This window comes from Panonychus citri, unplaced genomic scaffold (assembly GCF_014898815.1).
Source record: "Panonychus citri isolate SS breed McGregor unplaced genomic scaffold, ASM1489881v1 Contig00134, whole genome shotgun sequence".
NCBI lineage: Eukaryota > Metazoa > Arthropoda > Arachnida > Trombidiformes > Tetranychidae > Panonychus > Panonychus citri.
The window spans coordinates 603,477-625,623 of NW_026515539.1; the positions used below are offsets into that span (position 1 = coordinate 603,477).

The window sequence follows — 22,147 nt, forward strand, 5'->3', positions numbered from 1 at the left end:
TTGTTAATTGTTAACTTAGTTTTCAAAATGGTTTCTAAAGTGTTTTGTTTGTTAGTCTGTTTTACTTTAACTGTGCAATTGGTTTACACTCAAGAGGATTTTGATGATGGTCTTTCTGGAATCGGTGGATTAGATCAGGGTGGACAGGGAGGTCTTAGTGAACTTGGTCAAGATGGTCAAGGATTTGGTGAACTTGGTCAAAGTAACCAAGGTGGACAAGGACTTGGTGGACTTGGTGGACAAGGACTAGGAGGTCTTGGTGGTTTAGGTGGACAAGGTGGTCAAGGTGGACAGGGAGGTCTTGGTGGACTTGGTAATCTAGGAGGTCTTGGACTTGGTGGTTTAGGAGGTAATCAAGGTTACGGTGGTCAACAAGGTTATGGTGGACAGCAAGGAGGTCTTGGTGGATTAGGAGGACTTGGTCAAGGTTTAGGTGGTCTTGCTGGTCTTGGTGGTGGTCAACGAGGCTTAGGTGGACAACAACAAGGTGGTCTTGGAGGATTAGGTGGACAACAAGGGTTAGGTGCTTTAGGAAATGCTCTTGGAGGTATTGGTAATCTTTTGGGTCTCGGAGGATTAGGTCAACGAGGAGGTGCCGGTGGTCTTGGTGGTGGTCAAGGTTTAGGTGGATTAGGTAATCTTGCTGCTCTTGGTAGCCAAGGATTAGGTGGTGGACAAGGAGGTAACCAAGGTTTGGGAGGACTTGGTGGTCTTGGTGGTTTAGGAGGTGGACAAGGTCTTGGTGGCGGACAAGGATTAGGACAAGGTCTTGGTGGTGGTCAACAAGGTGCCGGTTTAGGTAATCTAGGAGGTCTTGGATTAGGTAATCTTGGATTAAGAAAAAAGTAAATCAACCGATTACCACCTAATTAACCAAAACATCAACAACAACAATAAAAAAATCTCAAAATTACAAAAAAAGTGACCATCAAAATGTGTCTGATCCCATAAATAATATCCAACAGACAAAGACAATTAAATATGTAAACATATCAACCGAACAACAATTAAAGGAGAAGGAGAAACAATTAATCTACTTTAAAGAATTAGTGACAACGGAAATTACTCGAACATCAAGAAAAATACTTTTTCCGGTTTCGGGTCATTCAAGTTTGTCCAGTGAAAGATAATTTGAACAACCCTGAAAAAAGAAAAAGGAGAGAAAAAAAAGTTCTATTCTCACCCTCCCCTCTCCCTCGAAATCCACTTTTACCGGTGCCACCGACGGAAGATATAAGGTCATAATCATTATCATGCTTCACTAATCATCCGAACTCATAAACATGATAAATTCATTTCTCTCTCTCGGTGAATAATTAACCAACCGAGAGTGAGAAAATAGATTAGAAATCAAATTAAAGGGAAAACCTTTAATTGTTGTTGTTCATTTGTAAACTATTACAATTTATCCCCAGGGCCAAATTAATTAACTGGATCCGATTTTATTGCGATTGTGATTATGTATTTGCTTTTAATTCCTTTTTTTTTTAATTTACCTTCTTGTCGTTGATTCCTTAATTGTTTTCCATTCCTCTAAATATCTTTGTATTTATCTTTCTCTCCTTCGCATTGATTAACAATTAATTATTTTTATATATACAAAATTTTTAATTTCTCAATTGATTTCTCATAATGAATATTAAATTTTGGACAAAGCAATTAGAGTTAATTGTATCATATTGTTTTTTTTTGATAGACTTTTATTTTCATCAATCTATCCAATTAATTTTCAATAATACATCTCACAGATGAAATTAGTTTCTTTTTTAGTTTTGTAATTAATCAATTGTTTTTTTTTAAACCACATTACATATTCTTAATTGTTGTTTTCATATGTTTGTGTGTGTGTATGTGTTTGTGTTATGTGTTTATGGTGAAGGTGAAAGTTGGTGGTGATGAAGGTGGTAAATTGATGCGGTGATGAGTTAATGTGTATGTTTATGTTTCTGCTGAATGGAAATGTAAGAAAGAGGAGGAGGGAAGTGATTGTGAGGGTGGTGGTGGTGGTGATGTTGATGTGGAGAAGCAGAAAATTGAAGGACAAAAAGTGGTAAGATTTTCGAGAGCGAGTGAATTATTTCATCCAATGAGTTCTAGCGTTTGACGAAAATTTTAATTGTTATTGTCGCTTCAACAATTTTTCTCTCGATTTAATCTTAATCCATAAATTGTTTTTGTTTAGTTTTTTTCGTGTCTTTGTTTTAATTTCATTTGTTGTTGTTGTTGTTGTTGTTGTTCCCTTTAAATTGAATAATTGATTTTGTAAAAAAGAAACACTATCAACAAGTTTACTCGTCGCTGGTGTGAAGAGAATGATAAATAATAATAATAATAATAGATTCGAGAGCGATGAAATTTAGTTAATTGATTTTTTTTCTAATTGTTGAGTTTATGTGTGTGTGTGTGTGTTTGTTTTTGTCTTTGTCTTTCTAATTTAAAGGTATCCGGAAACATGATTCAAGATAAGTATCTGGATCAGGCACCAAATGATGAAGGGCAAGTACGTCGATCAGTTCGTAAAATGATTGGCATGGAAGTAGATCTTGTTCATAGAAGCGTAATAATTTATCACCATTTTCGAGTAGTGATTGATCATTGTTTCGTATGTATTCAGCTAAGGCAAGTGTCCAAGTTTCACAGGAAATGCCTGAAGTTTCATCGGCAGTTGGTAAAACCGATTTAAACATGATGGAATAGATGGAATCAATGAGTGCGAAAAACAGAAGCGATGTTTTATAAGCCGAATAGTCGAGTGGGCGATTGTCAACCAAATGATTTGCACCTTTAGGTGTTATGTGTCGCGCTTGGGCTGTGATGAGTAAACGTCGAAGGAAGGTTGAACGGTGTTTTTTCCAAAAGCTGGGTGGATGAATGACCAGAGAAAGTGTTGTCCAATAGAAGGGACCATCAGATTCGTAAGAGTTTTCTACCCATTTGGATGATGGAAGGTCAAGAAAAGAGGCAGATATTTTTTTCGATTCACGAGCAGCACATCGAGTAGTATTGATAACATAAAGAGCCATGTGAATAATGTAAGGTATCAGGTGGATGTTTGATTGTGGCCCACCGCCACCCGAATCAAGGGAAAATGATTCTTCCCCAGCGAAACGGAGTAACAATAGTTTTAGATCGTGAATGGTACAAGGGTAGCTGATGTCACGATGACCGGTACACTCTTGAAGGTAAGTGTTGTGACGAGCAAGACAAGAGGCAAAAGCAGATTCTTGAACAGAGGGACCCCAAAGAGGTAAAAGTCCATTACACTTGGTTGATGCGTTTTGTAGCGCTGCAGATTCCCACTCATCTCGACCTCGAGCATGTCTAACCGCGGCCATGTGACAATCAACGTGGACAACATTGAAATGGGTAACAGATGAATAGCCCAAAGTTTTACGAGATTTAAGTTCGAAAGGTTCAATGGGACATTCTTTGGTAAACGTGTAAATACCAAGAACTTTGGAAGGTTGGAACTTGTAACCTTCTCGACAAATGATACAACTTAAACCTTGCTCTTCACCTAAATCTTCAACTTGACGGAGAATTGAACTTTTGGCCATCACTTGTCCACGTTCATTGGCCTTCATACCAAGTTCACCGAGTTGTTTCTGTCGAACCGCCATAGCGAGTTTCTTTTTCTCTTCTTTGGTCTGTTTACGAACATGTTCAATCTTTTCGGACACCACCGAATTCTGATATTTTAACGCTTCCAGTAGCATTTCTGCTAAACTGCCTACATGAGAATCTGATGAAACTTGTTCCAGTCCATGGATGACCGGAATAGATTCTGCTGCCACCAACATTTGACTACTTGGATGACCAGAACAAAGTCCAGTTAAAAGTCTTAGGACATATTTGAGTGCAGGTCGTTGAGTGAACTCTTTCCATTCCTCTGAAGTTGCAAGAAGGGCTGATTTTACCGCCGGTGCATGAATTTTAAGATAAGCTAATGCATTTGAGACAATATCTTCATTGAGAATAAAATCTTTCAAACGATTTCCATTTTCATTTTTCTCGATTCCTTGTAACATTACACAGAAACAATCAATTCTAAAATCGTTCTCAGGTGTATGATCAAAGTCAAATTTGTTGAAATTAAGATGAGGCCTAAAATGATCTAAAAGTGTCAACATTTTCTCCTTATCTCCAAGGGTTAACAATGGGGTAACTTTCATTAGAATGTGCATCACGTTGGTATTATGACGGACATTTTCATGTTCGGCTGCGTTTAGAAGAAACTTGACATCATCTTTAGTACCACAAGTTTCGTGGTAAAATCGATCATACTCTTCACGTGATTGTTTCGATGCTTCAACCAGAATATTTTCCATGATAACAAGAATCATCTCAAGTAAATTTGGTTTAACGGTGGAAGAGAAATCACCAGATTCGGCAATTATCGCCATTTTGAGAGTCGACAAAAGAACATTAATTGCTTTTAAAGATGGATTTATAAGAGATTGTCGATTTTGCCGAACCTTGACACAATAGTCGAACAGTTTGAGTAAAACTAGAAGGAGAGGTCGACTTCGAGCTGAAAGATCTTGAATAACAGCTAAACGTTGTAATAGAACCTCTAGACCTCCACATTCAGACATGACATTGGCCATTTTGAAAACTTGTTCGGTGTCAACGTTTTCATTGTTCTTCGAGTCGAGAGTTTGAATAAACTCTTCAGTTGCATCTCCCATTAATCCTCGCATTCGGTAAATTACTCTCATTGCTTCGGTTTCATTATTTTCGGTAAGCCAAATCTTTTTGTAAACCTCTTCAACGGGAAGATCGAGAGAGATAATCTTGTTACAAACCAACAATTCCATACCCGAGTCATCCTCGAGTAGAGCGATTAGTTCACAGTCTTGACAAATTTTGTTTTTAATGTCTCTCATCAGTGGACCCATTCCAGGTTCTGTTGATGGATAGGGATTTCCAAGCATTCGTCCTTGAAGGAAATCTTCATGTTGCGGATCTTTTTCCAAGTTGATGAAAAATTCGGAGGTATCATTTTCCTCGGGGTAAATGATGGAGCAAAGTCGCTCAAAAATAAACACTGGTGTTCGCAAGTCATCAAGTTTACATTTGTTTACTGCTTCAACACAAACAGCCATGAAAGATGAAGTTTCACTTTCAGTTCCGGTTGTCATTTCCTCAAGTAATTCGAGTAAATTGTCTTGGGTCTCATCGATGATTTTTGTTCGTTGAACAACCAATTTTCTCAATGAAAGATAACCATTGAGTATAAATGCCACAAGACGAGATTTGTATTGTTTACGAATCGAGGGAACATCAACAAACACCGTTAATAGATCAACCAACATTTTTAAGGCACATCCTTCAGAAAGGTCAGAATTCAAGGTTGTTTCTTCCAGTTCGTTAAGTTTTTCAATCTCTTCTGTTATTAGGGAGCCAAGATGTAATAAGACTCCTTTGAGAGAAAGATAATATTTCCAATGGTCTTGACGAATAAGATTATGATAGAGAGTGAAAAATTCTTGTGAATATTCTCGAGCTACACCAATTTCATCAAGATACAAGGTGAGAATATCAATCAGCTCTTTTCGGCGACTAGGGGTTTGGAATAACGCTCCAACTAGTGAACAGGCCATCAAACGAACGGTTCGTGAAAATTTGTTAAACAAAACGGAACGAAGCCAATTATTTTCAGCAAGTTTACAATAAACCTTGAAACGATTACGATCGAGAGTCTTTTCTTTCCATCGATTACCATATTTTTCCATTAAATAAAGAGCTCTAACAATCTCTTTCGATTTGAGACCTTTTTCCAAAGAACCTGTAATAGGTAACGGGATAACCTTTTTGGCACAACGCTTTTTCCAACCAGCAAAACTGTGTCCCACATCTTCGGCTAACCATTTATTCAGATCAATACTTATTTGAGCACCACGAATCGTTACACCGGCCATTTGTTCAATCGATTTATCTTTATTCTTTTTAGAGATAAATGAGTCTGGTTTAATGAGGTTAATTAAGAGTTTTAAACACGGAAGTGTAATTGATTCGAGGACCGATGGACTATTGTAAGAGAGGGCAACACGGAAAAGACGGAGAACACATCGAAGTCGTTTTTCCCAACAAGAGTCTTCCCTTTCTAGGGAACAGATTAGAAGAGCGATTTCATGGCGAATTGATGAAGTTAAATCGTGTCTCATGGAAGCGGGTGACACCAGAGAGGCGATAATTTTGTACATTAGCATATCATTAAGTTGTTCCGTAGCTTCTGGATTATCCAGTGTAAGAGTTACCAATAGTTGACGGACTTCTTGGCGTACAGATGATCCACCGGTTCGTAAATTGTAGTCAACTAATTGTTTTAAAAGTCCACTTGAACAAAGTAATCGTCGATACTTTAATTGGGTTCCAAGAGCTTTAAGAAGGGTAATACAAAGTTCAACTACTGCACAAGCACAACCATAACAACGACCTGAAGCTGATGAAAGGGAAACGATGAATTTTGAATCACGTCGAGTTGCACTTCCTTTACTACCACCACTGATTGATGAACTTTTAACTGAAGGCGTTCTTGTTGTAATACTGTCACGTTGAACATTATCATAATCGACCAGCTCTTTTCGAGAGGCTAAAACTTTTTGTATAATTTTACTTAGCTCGTCAAATGAACCTTTACACTCAACACAATATTTATGGGCAACCTGTTGAATGGCTCTGTTAACATGGCCTGATGAATTAGCTGCTGGAACATTAATTGGGCCGGTTGAACCCGAATAACCGGAACCGGAAGGCACAATACCCAAAGCTTCATCGGACATTTTATCCATGAATCCATGTTCCTGAATTCTTAGTAATAACAATTCCAGGGTTGGTTTATTGGCAATTAATCCTTTATACACTCTATCTGCTTTCTCTAAAAGAGTGTTAATTGTTTGAACGGTTTTCTTTCGGTCTTCTTCATTTTCAATTGGATCAACGGAAAATGTGGGCTTAGCGGTCAGTGTATAATCAAACTTGGCGTATTTACTGAAACCACAAGAGTTACACAGGAAAGGATCTTTTTCATCATAATTGATTGATCGACATTTGTGACATTGGAAAACATTTTCACCACAATTGCCGCAAACTCCAGGATTAGCGGGTACCGATGCTGAACAACGGGGACATTGAAGAGTTTCCGATGAGGCTTGAATGTTTTCATAGAAATCTGCATATTCAATCATTAGATTACAGGCAACAATTGGCAGAGGAAATTCAATTTTAACATCAGTTTGACCTGAGGCTAGTTGACATTTTTTAGCTTTATGCCAAATATTAGTGCGATTTTTCAATTCAACCACTGAATGAACTGATCTATTATTGTAATAGATTATTAATGTTTTGACCATTTTAGACCGTTTGATGTCAGCGATTCTTAAAGCTATTTTAGAGATGGTATGACTTCCAACAAGTTTGACAATTTGAGTGGTTGTTGTGAATCGAGAGTCAACCTTAACTGAAGATAATTTCATGTTGGAATAACCCACTTCAGGATTGTTACAAACTAAACAAGGTTCAGATTCTAAATAATAACCATCAAATTCAACAAGATTTTGTAAACTATTGTAAATTGCTGAATTTGGATGATTTAGAAGTAACTTGTTCTGATGGCGTAGAACTGCTAATGCTTTATCTCGGAATTCAATTTCCTTCTCTTCGGGTGCATTTGAACGCAAAGTGAAAAAGGCCAATAGATCAACAAATTGTCCAGCTTTTCGTCCATAACAGGGAACCTTATCCCAAAGTGACCAAAGAATGTCCAGTAAGATTTTATGCTGAGCTGGATCATCGATATTTTTATACATGTTAAATATCAATGAGTGAGTTTGCAATCGGAGGGATGATGAATTAGATTCAAGGAGGAAACATTGAATAAATTGATTTAAAAGTGACCTATCCAATTGGGTGATAAATTGTTGGGCAAGTAAGGCAGCTAAATTGGCTTGTTCACGAGCAGCAGCGTCCAAAGTATCTAAGACAGGTAAGCTGTTGGTTGTTGTCAATGATGTTGAAGGGCCAGCGGTCGGGGCAGTTGTGGTAACAACTGTGGTTGATGAGGAAACAGATGAACCACCTTGAAGTATTGTAACCGGAACTTTAATACCACCTTCAGGAGGTTTAATTGATGAAGAGGTTGAGGAAGATGATAAAGGTTGACTGGGTCGACATAGAGCATATTGAAGTAATTGAAGGAAAATCGGTGAGACACCTTCATCGAGTAGGAAGCTCACTTGCATGAAAAAGGTTAACACTGGTGCACTGCGACAAAATTTTTGCCAATTCAATGTTCGAGATGAAGCAATATCACAGCAAGCCTTTAGATGTTCAATTAAAACTATCGTTGAATCGTAGGTCATTGAAATGATGACACCTTGATTGGCCGTTGAAATTGTTGATGGTGATGATGTATTGCTTTGATCAGCTGATTCAACGAAACCTCCTTCAAGGCAAACTTTTTTAATCTCATTGAAGTGATATTCCAAGGCATGGAAATCTCGAACTTGTCGATATTTTTCCTTTGAACCACAAATAAAGTTGAGCAACTTTCGAACCTGTTTACGAATAGTTGGTGCTAATTGAATCATCATATATTCACAGAGAACATCAAGCCATGCATGTGGAAAGTTAATCTGCTTAGAGGAAAGGTAACAATTTGATATTTTCTTAATTTGATAAGGTAATTTTAGAACCATTTCCGTCAACAATTGTGGATAAGTGGCAAAATGTCATCAGCGTGACCTTTTACAAATTGTTTCAGAAAGAAAGGTGACATGTCTTGAACTGGTGTAATGTTACGAGGCTTTAAAGGTGTGGTCGTTGTTGGTGTGCCCACGGTTCCTGGTTGAAGAAAACCAGTTATACTCCGAGATGATGTTTCGTGATCGGGTTGAACGTTTTTCCAATAATCTTTAAGGTTAACAAGAGTTTGTAAGCAAAGTTCAAGGGTTTCTGAGTTTAGAAGTGATTGAGCAGTAAGAAGAGAACACAATCCAAATGAAGATGAACCACCAACAGCAGAACTAGAGCCTTCCATTTGTTCATGAGATAATGATGACTTAGAAGATGATGATTTCATTTGAGTCATTAAGATACTCAAAAGACGCATGATAATTAATTTAACTTCATTTTCGGGTGTACGTTTGGTAAGTGTTTTAACATCACGACAACCATGGTGAAGCTCAGTTATAAGAGCGTTAAGAAGGGAAACAAAAACAGATTTATCTTTTTCGTTGGAACAATCAAGATCAGATGATAGCATCACGATAACCTGCATCATGGGAATTGAATGAATTCCTCCAATACCTCGAATCTCTGAAAGACTACCAACTAATTTCTCTAGTAAATATAGTCTTATATTGTGTAATTTATGATTCATTGAGTCTGGTTGAGACTCTGTAGTTTCAGATCCTGTCTCCTGGTTTGAATCACGAGGTTGACCTTTGGTATTTGCATCGTCACCGTAGGTTGAACTACGCCCTGAGGCACCATGTTCACCAATCACAGATTCAACTCCACTTGCACCACTTTCAGATCCACCACCATCGGCTACATTTTCCACTTCATTTGCTACTGGACTTGTACGTAAAGTTGAACCATCGGTGGCTGCTGTTGATCCTTCATCATCCGATCCAGCGGCTGAAGCGGTAGTATCAGAGTAATGGCTCCTGTCCTCCAGAGATCCACCTCGCTGAGATGATGATTGTCCACCAGATGATGATGCGGCGGATTGTTCAATAACTGATAGACTTCGAGCAGCGGCTGCTTGTTCTTGAAGACTTGAGACAATCGCTAATTCAGCCATAGGATCATCGTGATCGTCAACATCGGCAAACTCAAGTAGTGGAGCATCAATCACTCTCATAAGCCCAGAAGCGGCGACTTGATCTAATTCTTCAATAAGCTCGAATTGCTGTTGAATAAGATGTTGAGAAAAAGGGTCAATATTATCAAGACTAGCGGGTTGATCAGAGGGCATGGAGGGTAACCTTCCACCTACATTTGAACCAATGGCATAAGAGCTACTAGAGCCCTGACCAGAGTTTGAAGTTTTAGGTTCCCCTGATACTCCTGGTGTGGTTGTTGAAGTAGCCGAAGCCGATGCAGAGATAACAGTGGATGAGGTTGTTGGTGCTTTTCGTTTCCTAACTTTTGGACTTAAAAGTCGTATAAGTGATTGTCGAGCTCCAAAACTTATTACCGGATTTTTACAGAGAAACAATTTCATTAAAAGCTGAGAAGCTGTACCAATGTTACTTACATCAACCAAGGTAAAGGCAAGAATTATTTCAACAAGAACTTGAACCGTAGCCTCGACATGAACAAGTCCAGAGGCTGCGATAGATGTTAAAAGAGGATTTTTAGGCCTCATCACATAGAGTTTCCAAAAGGTTTCACTTAGATAGATGAGAAAAGAGTCACCTGATTTAACCTCTTTAATTGAACTTTCTACAAATGAAACCGATCTTTGTGGTCCACCGGTAAGAGAGGGTCGATTTGGTTTACTGGGTCCTTCAATTGACCTGGCTCGAGATAAAAGTTCAGAGCAACTTTTGCTTATACTCAAATCATTCACTTCATCCTGATCATCTGTTGATCGTTGTTGTTGATTCTCAGATTGAGTTATAGCAAGGGTTAGGCACTCACTAAATTTGATGAGATTTTCAGGTCTTGATATGGCGATTGATTTGGTCAAAATGATTAGACGGTAGAAAGCTTCACCGTCTAATTCACCGGCTCTATTTGCTTCGGAAAGCGATTTTATCACATAATTAAGAATTGCAGCATCTCGGTGGTTATTGAAGAAAATTTTGTTTTGGTGTAAAGTGAGTAGAAGATATTTAATATTTTGGTGAACAGGAACTGGAAATGGGTAAGTTAAAAGATTTGTAACAATCTCCAAGGCTTGTTTGTGAATATTTTGTCTTGATTCAGAAGAGTTTCCAACAATTCCTAAGGTAAACGATCCATCTAGAACTTCTAACATACAGCTGAGTAAACGATCCAAAGATGATAACGAGGTAGCATAAGGTGAGGCTAAACTCATTATATCAAAATCGGAAACATTGGTGACTATTGATTCGGTTGTATTGGTACCAGAACCAGAATTTTCTCCTTCTTCATCAGGCCATGCAAAAATCTCCTTAGTTTTACCATAGACTTTTATTGAATCTACCATGGTGATGTTATTAGAATCACCAGAAACTCCAAAGAAAATGCTCAACTTTCTATCAGCTAACAAGGATTCTTCACGGGTTAATGGAAAATCATACCAACGATTACGTGTTAAATAAACATGAATGGGTCTTCCAAAAATTTCAATATAAGAGGGAACCTTAATGATATCTTGAGTGCCCAGAAATAATCGTACACCACAAATTACCATATTGGGATCGTTGTTGGTCACCTCAATGGTAAAACCATCCAATTTAGTTGACGCTATGTACATACCGGTGGCATTGAGACGATTTTTTAATTGTTGAACATTATAAACGTGAAGAACATCATTACCACCAAATTCAATGTCAGTTAATAATGTACAATGTTCAAAGAAGTCAATTGGAAAGCTAACAGTTCCACCCGGACCCGTTGTGATTCCAGATGAAGATGATTGTTGCTTATTGGGTTTACTTGATTTTCCCTTTTTAGATGATTTAAGGCAAATTGATGGTAAACCAGGTCCATAAGTTAAAGCTGAACAGAGAGATGGACGTAACCAGAAATTAGTTGCTTCCGGTGAGGCCATGTAGATTCTAAGACTTCCGTCTTCACATAATAAAATTAGGGTGGTTCTCAATTCACCGGAAGATGTTGTATGTCTCACTGGAACCATATCGGTTATTTTTGATTTCATGCTGATAAATTGAATCTCTTGGATGATGAAATTTTCCGTTTTAATCATGAATACTATTGGATTGTTTGATTGTTGACAGATAGCGCAGACAAGACCAGGATGACCGTGAATTTCAGACCATTGGCACAATGGTTGTGGTCCAGTTTGAGTTGAGGTTGGAGATGTTGATGATGTACTTTTTGATCCTTCTCGACGTCCCTCACCTCCATTGGTACCACCACCACCACCAGAAGTGGCAGATGATGATGATGATGAGGTTGCATTGGTTGAGTTGTTGGGGTTAGATGTTTCGATAACAAAGAGCCGAGTTATTTCCGTTGTTACCTCAGTCAATGCGGTAACAAAACTTTTACCATTGGCATAACTAAGGAAAAGAAGTTGTAACATGTGAGAATAATAGATTGACACACCGCCAGAATTTATTTGACCTCCAGAGGTTTCACGGACATCATTGTGTTTAACGTCCACCACATTGGTAACATAAAAGGGTCCATGACGAGCGGAAGATTCATCGCTTAAAATTTGTGAATAAATATGACCCGCGGAAGAGATAATTAAAATGTGACGCTGATTATCGGTTATCACAAAGGTTACATCTCGAATTTTACCCGATGGAAGGAGGAAGAAAAATTGTGGTGCAATAACGTCAACACTTAAATTAAACACTTTTACAAAGTCCATTGTGATTATAGCTAATTCAGTTTGGGTTCCTGGTAACCAGATTGATTTGATTAGATAATTTCCTGCTTCCAGTAATGGGTGAAGGAGCAGATGACCAGATACATTGCCATTTGGATTAAAGGTGAGCACATGACAATCCTTAAGACCACAAACCGCGAGAAAATCTTCATTACAAGGATTGGAGGCCATGGAAAGGACTGTAAATGGTATGGGTGCTGAGGCTAAACGGGAAAGGGTAAACTTTTTCTTCGCACAATCGGCTTGTTTTAGAAGAGCGGACAATTGGAGGAGAGTAATTTTACCCTTCTCATGACTAACGGCAAGATGTTGACGTTTACCAAAAGGTGAAACAAGTGCACACATGGCTACCCGGCGTATTACATTAGTAGATATTAATTGACGAATGGCCTGACCTTGTTCACCTGAATAGCTTAGACGTACATTTTCAAAGGCACCTTCTTGAGAGCCCAAAGTGGGTACCATTAGTTGATCAGTGAAATCAATTGACTTGGGTTTTTCATGAAGATCTTTCAAAGATTTTTTGGCTCGAATAGAACAACCAATGGACGAATTGGCCTGACAGTTTTTAATTATCGAGGGAACGGTAACATTTAGAAGTTCTAAAATGGTTGAGCCAACATTACGATTTGCTAGAAGTGAGAGTAAATCTTTTTTACGAGACTGTAATTGACGAGCTAATACTTGGTATCGAGCTTGATTTTCTGAGGATATTTGACGTTTAATTAATTCATCACCTAGGCCACAATCTCCGTCCGGAGAAGAGGTTCGACGACGTGAAGAAGAACGACCATTACTACTCTTACCATCTTGACTACTTGAATAGGCTGGTAAACGATATGAGGCGGAAGTTGTTTGTTCACTTTCATGTATGTTGGGTGTTCGTTTGGTTAACGCTAAACAAGAACCATCTTGTTTAGCACCACAATCACAGAAGAAAGAACCATACTTCGAGAAGGTAACATCATGATCTTTGTGGCAAACTTTGGCACAAACCGTACAAACACCAACCCCATCGACAAGTTTACAAGTATGACAATGGTACCAATGTTGATTCATAAAATTTTTCAATGTTATCGTAAAGGTACATAGCTTATTGCACAATGAATCTTCATCCGATTCATCACCAGCTGATTCATCATCATCAAGGCAGGTTAAATCATCAACCCATTCAGATTCCAGGTCAAGTGAACCTGTAACACCACCAACGGCACCTACAACACCAGAACCAGATTCCTCTGGAGGTAAGGGTGAAGAGGGTCGATCAATTGAAGAGTGGGAGGAAGAATTATTATCACCACAATTGTTGAAAAGTTTAAAAGCTTCAAAAACATCTGACAGGTAGGAGAGCATGTAACAAGTAGATTCAATGATAATCTGATGTCGACCAGAGGTTACATTGTTTTCCAATTTTTCGAGTACATCTTTTTGAGAAAGATATTTACCACAAACATCTAACCAACCGAAAACAGCTTTAACAAGGTCAAAGTGACCGGTACCCGAACCAGCACTGGCCAGGGTGGTCATTGTTGAGAGAAGATCGGGAAAACCTTTTGCATCTAAACTAGAGGAAAGGACGATGGATGCAATAGGAATCAAGGCAGATAAAAGAGCTCCGGCAACTTCTTCATCGACGGTGGAATTTTCTTTAACAATGTAGGAGGTTAAACTTTGCAAGGCTAAACGATTCTCTGCAGTTAGGGAGAAATTAAATTCACCAAGGGAGTCACTTTTTATACAGAAAAGCTTATTAAGCCAGGCTTGTAGGTATTTCTCATTCTCTTGAGGTGTAAAATTACGTAGATGGGTTAAAGATGAGCAAAGACGAATCAAACTAATGGAATCAGCGTTTTTCTCGGTCATCTCAAACAATTTGACAAGAAATTTTAGAATTCTACTTGAATAGGCGGAGGATAAATTTTTGGATGAAGCAGAAGTTATCAGGCTAACAATACCACGTTTATCACGTTTAAATTCAGTATCAACAGCCGAAGATGAGGTTAAGGATGTTGATGATAAAAGGTTGGTTAAAGGTTCACCAGAATCCATATCACAGAAAAATTTTTCAAGGGCAGATTGACCGGCCGATACCTCGAGGAGATTTTCAATTAGTTTAACACATTCGATACATATTTTCTCATCAATAAATTGACTGTGTTCCGTGAGTATGTCAAAACTATGGTGAAGAGCTTCAATATAATTTGCACAAAGAAATTCATCACTTTCACGAGAATCCCAAATATTTTCAATTGATTGATTACAATAATTGTTAAATGATTCAAGGGTTAGGTCAAGACCTAAAGGTATCAATATTTTGGCAAAATATTCTTTAAGTTGACTTTGAAGGTTAGAAAAGGAACCACTGGCAGTTGACCATAAAAGTATTTCTTCAGCGGCTTTTAAAAGGGTTGAGGTGACATGTTTAAGGTTTGCATTTCTAGTAATAAAACAGGGATCATCGGAGGAATAACTAGAGGTTAGTGCACTGAAATGGAAATTTTGTGAGAAAGAGAATGCAAATGCTTCGGAGGGTAAAACTGAAGAGGTAAATTCTTTACGCCAGGTAGATGAAGAAGAAGATGATGATGAAGCAATACCACCACTGTTAACACTAGAATTGGGTAAATTTGATTCTAATTGAATAGTATTCCACTTGTCCACAGCCTCAAGCAAGCTCTTAGGTAAATAATTAACAATTGACATAGCAAAAGGACCTAATTTACCGACCGCTTTAACGGTGGTCATTCGTAGGAGAGAATCATAGGCTTGAAGAGTTCGTATATTTTTTAGACTCTCATCCTCAAGAGGTAAATAATTAAGAATGGTCCATCGAATTTGGTGAAAGAATAATTCAATCAGCTGAATAATATTGGGCAGGATTTCAGCGGCATTGGCTTTTGCTTCATTTAAACTTTTTTGACTTTTTAACCAACCGGCATCATTTTCCCTTCTTTGGATAGAGGAGGAAGATGATGGTGGAGGTGTACTTGTATTACTACTACAACTGCTGGTAGTTGAGGTGGTGATGGTAGTTGTTGTGGTGGATGATGATGATGTTGTAGCAGCTGTAGTATTATTGGTGGTAGAGGTTGTGGTGGTACCAGTGGTAATCGAAGTGAGTGCAGATAATGATGATGGAGAAGAACTGTTCTCACTGAAAATACTAAGACATCCATCTAGACAAATCATTGTCTTAATGACCAACGTTTCCAATACAAACATATCATATTTCGCTAAATCTGCTAGATTGACAGGATTACTGTTAAATTTAACTTTCATTTCATTAAGAAGATGACTGATAAATTGATTGAGAACTTTAACGCTAGAAGAGAATGCCTCAGCATTTTTGACAATAGATTCATTCAGGTTGGTCTCGGTTGAAGGTGACCCTGTACCAATGGAACCAATGGAAGACATGATGAGAAAAGGGAAAAGAGTAAAAAAAGAATATTCGATTAGAAAATTGCAAACGATTTGGGAAATTTTTGGTACAATTAGATAACAACGCAATTAAGCGTCAGGTTTAGTCAAATAAGGGTCTAAGAGAGAGAGAGAGAGAGAGAGAGAGAGAGAGAGAGAGAGAAAGAAGTGAGTTAGAGAAAGGTGGAGAAAGAAAGTCAAATATCAAACAGGAATGAGAGAGAAAGAGAGGTAAGGGAGCAAGGAAGAATATTAAAAAAAGACAGAGATAGACAGAGACAAAAGGAAAGAGGAATAAGGCAAAAAACAGTAAAGATGAAAAACACAAATAGTGAAAAAGAGGAAGATAGAAAAGAGAGAGAGAGAAAAAAAGTAGAGAGAGAAGACAGAACGACACACACACAGGCGAAGAGACAAAAATGGGAGAGATTGTGAAAAGAAAACCAGGAACACAGGGTTGGGGTAATAAAATGTTTCCAATTTCATTGAGGAAAAAGAAACTGTAGAGAAAAAAATGAGCACTTACCATGGATTTGATGGTCAATATTGTGATTATTATCGGACATCTTGATGACTACTGTAAGAGAAGTCACCTAAGAATGGGGAGGGAGACCAAACCAAATAGAAGAAAGAAAGAGAAATAGAAAGGGTTAGTTAATTAGAAACCCATAACATAATAGTAATGATTATTTAGCAGTAATTGTTTTTTAGTTCTGTTTTTTTTTCTCAATTAGAAGACATTTAAAAACAGAGAGAGAGAGAAAAAGTAGAGAGAAGACAGAACGACACACACAGGCGAAGAGACAAAAATGGGAGAGATTGTGAAAAGAAAACCAGGAACACAGGGTTGGGGTAATAAAATGTTTCCAATTTCATTGAGGAAAAAGAAACTGTAGAGAAAAAAATGAGCACTTACCATGGATTTGATGGTCAATATTGTGATTATTATCGGACATCTTGATGACTACTGTAAGAGAAGTCACCTAAGAATGGGGAGGGAGACCAAACCAAATAGAAGAAAGAAAGAGAAATAGAAAGGGTTAGTTAATTAGAAACCCATAACATAATAGTAATGATTATTTAGCAGTAATTGTTTTTTAGTTCTGTTTTTTTTTCTCAATTAGAAGACATTTAAAAGAGAGAGAGAGAGAAAGATGAAGAAAGACAAGAATAAGAGGATGAAAGAGAGAAAAGGAAAAGGATAAAGAGACACAATCAATAACAACGAAAAATAAACACAACGATAATAATAATCGACACTCACACAGGCTCAAGATATTATTCCATGAAAAAAATAAGAAGAAGATGAAATGATGATGAGAAAAAAGAAAGAGGAAAAAGAGGATGAAAAAGAAGAGAAAATATTAAAAGGAGAAAGAGAATGAGAAAGATGAAGTTGGAAAAGTAAGTAAAGAAAGAGAATAGAAAGACTCACACATGTTAGAATCAGAGCGACATCTACACTTAGAATAGAACATGAGAGTTTCGTCTCGTTGGCGCTCATTATGTTTCTCAATTTCGGTTTGTTGGTTTAATTTGTCTTCTCTCTGGTTAACCTTTAATTCTGATTGTTTTTTCTTTAATTGTTTTAATTAATTCTTTCAATTTGGATTATTTACTCGGTAAGTTGATCTGATTTACATTCTTTCCAACTGTTTTTCTCTCTATTCACTCAATGTTCCATTTGTTTGGTATGTTCTCTTTTTCTTTAACAATATGGTGGCTTTTGTTTTCTATTTTTATTCTACTTTGTTTCTATTTGCGTTTTTTTTTGTTTCTTTTTTGTTTGTTTGGTGAAAATTTTGCTAATTTTTAATTAGATTTTGATTAATTTTCACTGATTCTCTGGTATAATTAGAAGGATTTTTTTGTTCGTTTCAATGTTTTGTGATTCTCTTTGCTTTGATTCGCCATATTGAGTTGGAAGACTTTCTCGGGAGAAAAATATTCGGCTGCTTTTTAGAATAGAATTTTTGTTTTATTCTTTTTTGTTTAATTGTTCTTTTCTTCTCTTGTTCTATTTTCTTGTTATTTTCTGTTTATTTGGTTTTGTTTTTTTTCTGTCATATTCTTCATATTGATTATCGTTTTTAAAGGATAAGAAATTGTATCATTTGAACAGCTGATGATGGATCAATTTATCTTTCTCATTTTCACTTAACATTATTGCTAATTGAAGTTGAGATATTTTATGATTAGCGAATCTTATTCTAACTTATTGAAAATTCTCTTTCGTTATTTCAGTTATCTGATGACAATTCTAGTAATGATTGATTATATAGAATTTCAGTTTGAAAATATTAATAAGATGATCAGTTTAACATGAAAGACAAATGACTAATGAGAACTGAGTATCTCCTACATCTTCGTTGGCAGTTTCGTGAATACCTCGTGTTTAAAGGACGAAAGATTTTCCAAATTTGAATATGACGAAATCAAAGGTTATTATTAGAAGAAAAAGAGAACAAAACAATTTTAAGAGAAAAAGAGACATCTAGTCATGGAATCGGGTGATAGGCTAACTTATTGGCGCTTATTACGCTTCCATTTTCAACCTTTTGAGTTCTAATTAACTTCTAAATTGTTTAGTTCGGAAGTGAATCTGATCTTTTGAATTCTATTCACATGTTTCTCATATTCTATTATCGTTTCCTATTGACTCATGTTGATTTTTCCATCATGCGAAGGCGTTTTTTTCGCAAGGATTCTCATTCTGAGTTAAATAGGCACTTTTTCTATTGATTTGCTTTTAGTTCTAATTCTTATTTATTGTGACTAATCAATCGAATGACAGTTAATTGATTAAATCTCTCAAGTCTCTTGTCACTGAGACTTTGTCATTGGATCAGCTGATTTTATGTTCTTTCTTTTCATTTTTTTTTTCAGCGAATCAATCATGACTTCAGCTCTAAATTTTCATATCATCGTAACGATCATTAGCACTTTAAGCTCATAATTTGAAAGAAATTCATAGTCAATTGATCTAAATTAGTATTAAAATCTTATAATTTATTTATGAGATGATTAGAATGGTTTATGATTGTACAATTTACGGATTAGAATCTATTGGATTAGTATTCATGTTACATAATTTACAATTTTCTTTTTAAAAAAGAGATAATCAACTGAGAGTTCAAATTGTTAAATCTTTCGTTTTGAATTATCATTTGGAGATTTGTTTCTCCATGTTAATCCATCATCTCTCCTTCCATGTCTTTCAATGATTTCAATTCATCGGGTAGATTTTTATCAATAGAATCATCTAGTTCTCCATCAAGAGAATCAAATTTATCTTTTTTACCTTTATTCTTACTCATAACTTTTTCCTTTGCATGATGATGTTCATGAGAAGATGATAATCTTCCCCCATGAATTGAACTATGATCAACACCTTTGTAACCTAATGGATGAGAGTATTTACCTTTAAAGGTAGAATCATGTTGATCATCACCCCAACCACCACCACCACCACTTCTCATCGGTTTCTCGTATTTATCGAATTTCATTTGATCCATTTTCTTTTCCATGGAAGAAGATGATTTACCTGAATCATTATTCCATTTTTTCGATTGTTTCTCCTTTTTATCATGTTTTTCCATCTTCTTTTTTGAACCTTCCCTTGATCCCAGTTTCTTCTTTGAAGATTCCAAATGAGATCCACCAGCATCACTTGCCTTCTCTTTAGAATGTCCCATCTTTTTTCCACTTTTATCACTATGATGAAGAGTTGTCTTCCATTTTCCACCCTCCTCTTCCTCTGAGTGTCCACCCTTATTCCAATTCCATGTTTTCATTAATCCATCACCACGATTCCATTTTTTATTTAATCCCTTGTCTTTACTCTTATGTCCACCAGATTCCGAATGGAAACCATTTACCTTTTTCGCTTTATGTTTACCTTCACCGAGAAACATTTCCTCATCCTGTTTACCTTTGTCTAATTTACCTTTACTTGATGATTTTAAATTCTTCCAACCATTGGAATCAGCTTCTTTATGAGATCCATGATTTTTCTGATAACCTGAAACTTTGGAATCACTTTCAACCTTTAAATCGGATACTTTATCTGAAGATAAATCAGGTAATTGTAAACTCACTTGAACACAATTAATCACAAATAATAATAATAACACTGACAAGTAATTAACTGATCCCTTTAACTTCATGATCCAAATTTTGTAAGGTGTGGTTTTGTTGAGTGTTAACACTTTTACAATCAAACTGTAAATGATCAACAAACTCGATCGCCGTTTTAATATAAGAACAATTTTTCCTCCTTCTAACTCTCCCGCCACGATTGTTGAAAACACTCAAAATAATGAGGATAGAAAGAGAGAGAGAGAGATTGATTTTCTATTCTCTCCAAATTAACCAATAGATTTGTTCATTTTTTCTTCTCTTGTACCAGTTAATTGTTTTTTTTCTGTCATTAATTGTGTCAAAATTTATACTCTCTTTCTCAATAGGCCTAACAATCAACAATAAACGAGGGAAAGTCACATTGAAATCAAAAAGAGAAAAGAAAAATTGTTCTCTATCTCTTTGATTGATTTTGCTAATCAGTTTTAAATTGTTTTCGCTTTTCTCTTTCTGATGATTAATCTGCTCCCTTAGCTCAAAAGATTTAAGCCAAGACCTTGGTTAATCCAACTGTTTCCTTCCTCTCACTTAATCTTTTTTTTAGCTCCTCTTTTTTTCACTCTCGCTCTCTTTTTTCTCGAGAGGCTCAGTTTCCACATGGTTCTTGTTGTTCTTGGTTAATTGTTACAACCAAATTGTTTTCACAATCAACAATTATTTCTCACAATTATCTTACCTTCTTATTACCATATAACAGGATTAATCGCCTACTGGATTATCGTAAATACAAGAGTATTTAATTTTGGAATCAATTGATTTGGTGATTTACTCTTGTGAAGAAAAGATTTGAATTTTTTTTCGCTCCTTCCTCTGGTTATTGTTGTTGTTTCGCTTACATTTCTTGGTTTCTTTTTCTCTGGTGTCTTCATTGGTCATCTTGCTGTCGATTTTAATTGCAATAATGTCATCCAATGGTAACAATGAGTGTAAATTAATTGTTGATTGGTTAATCCACACAGTTGATTTGGATAGTGATCAAGATAAAGATGTTAGAAAGTACAACAAAAAGGACAGGAGGAAAGGTAATTAATCCATTATTTTAATGTATTTTCTTTCAATGGAACAATTGAATTATACAAATTTCTCTTTAAATTTCTAACAATTAACGTCAATTTTTAAACATACATATTAATCTGGTGATCATATTTCATGTTCCTTGTGTTTGTTTACAGTTGAAAGTTTGTTGTTGATATTGATGTTGAAGTTACGGTGATTGTTTTTAAAATGTCAATGATTTAAGTCCAAGTTTAATCTTTTTCCGATCAATACAGATAAATATTATAATCATGGCAAAGGTGACAATTTCAAAAATAAGGGAGTCAAAATCCGATATTACAATGTGCCCGAAACAAGATATGAGGACAAGGATACTCCACAATTTAATCAGCAATTTTCGTTTTATGTAAACGATAATGAAGGTACAAACTTTGAAGAAGGCAAGTATTGATGTGGCCACGATCACAATTATCTTGCGATGTCGGTATTGTTGTTGAATTGGTTCAACATCATGAGCCAATAAATAAGATTCCGTTTCAATGGTAAGAATAACATGAAGTTCAATTAATCGTAAAACTGAAAAGACCAATGTAGATGAAAATGAAGATAATATAATAGCTAATAAAACCATTCTAAGAGCGATGAAATTAACGGTCAACGATTCAGCTAAACTTGGCTTAATAGTGGCCGTATAATGAGCCATTGCCATGAGTAAATTAACTAGAAACAATTTTATAAACACTAATATTCAATTTGAGAAAAAGAGAGTTAATTGTTTGATGATATTCACTTGAAAGAATCAAGTCAAGCAATAGATTATTATTATTATTCATTTTGATTTCTATTAATTTGATTGGTTATATCGATTCATGAATTCACTGATTATCTGGTTATTAATTGTTTACTTTTTCTTTTCATTGAAACAGATTAACTTCTTGTTTGTGTAGTCACGATAACGATGATTCAGTTTCATTTTCTTCTCGGAGGTGACCATGGGATGACCAGGGATTTGATTGATTACTCCATCATTTACTA

At 36.2% G+C, this 22,147-nt stretch overlaps 2 protein-coding genes across 2 annotated transcripts; one reads left to right on the forward strand and one right to left on the reverse strand.

Annotated features, from left to right (window-relative positions):
- The first annotated feature begins 27 nt into the window (after nucleotides 1-27).
- LOC128391142 (spidroin-1-like) lies at nucleotides 28-849 on the forward strand. The gene has a single exon (XM_053350989.1). The coding sequence runs from the start codon at nucleotides 28-30 to the stop codon at nucleotides 847-849; it is 822 nt and encodes a 273-aa protein (XP_053206964.1).
- A 1,473-nt stretch (nucleotides 850-2,322) lies between these two features.
- Nucleotides 2,323-16,737, reverse strand: LOC128391094 (E3 ubiquitin-protein ligase UBR4-like). Its single transcript, XM_053350940.1, is given in 4 exon segments — nucleotides 2,323-8,731; nucleotides 8,734-9,916; nucleotides 10,004-15,945; nucleotides 16,503-16,737. Coding segments are annotated over 4 exon segments (13,467 nt in total). The 5' UTR covers nucleotides 16,543-16,737; the 3' UTR covers nucleotides 2,323-2,429.
- Between the last annotated feature and the right edge of the window lie 5,410 nt (nucleotides 16,738-22,147).

What these genes read in the sequence shown, in the direction of transcription:
- LOC128391142 (XM_053350989.1), top strand. Translation starts at nt 28, where the DNA reads ATGGTTTCTAAAGTGTTTTGTTTGTTAGTCTGTTTTACTTTAACTGTG.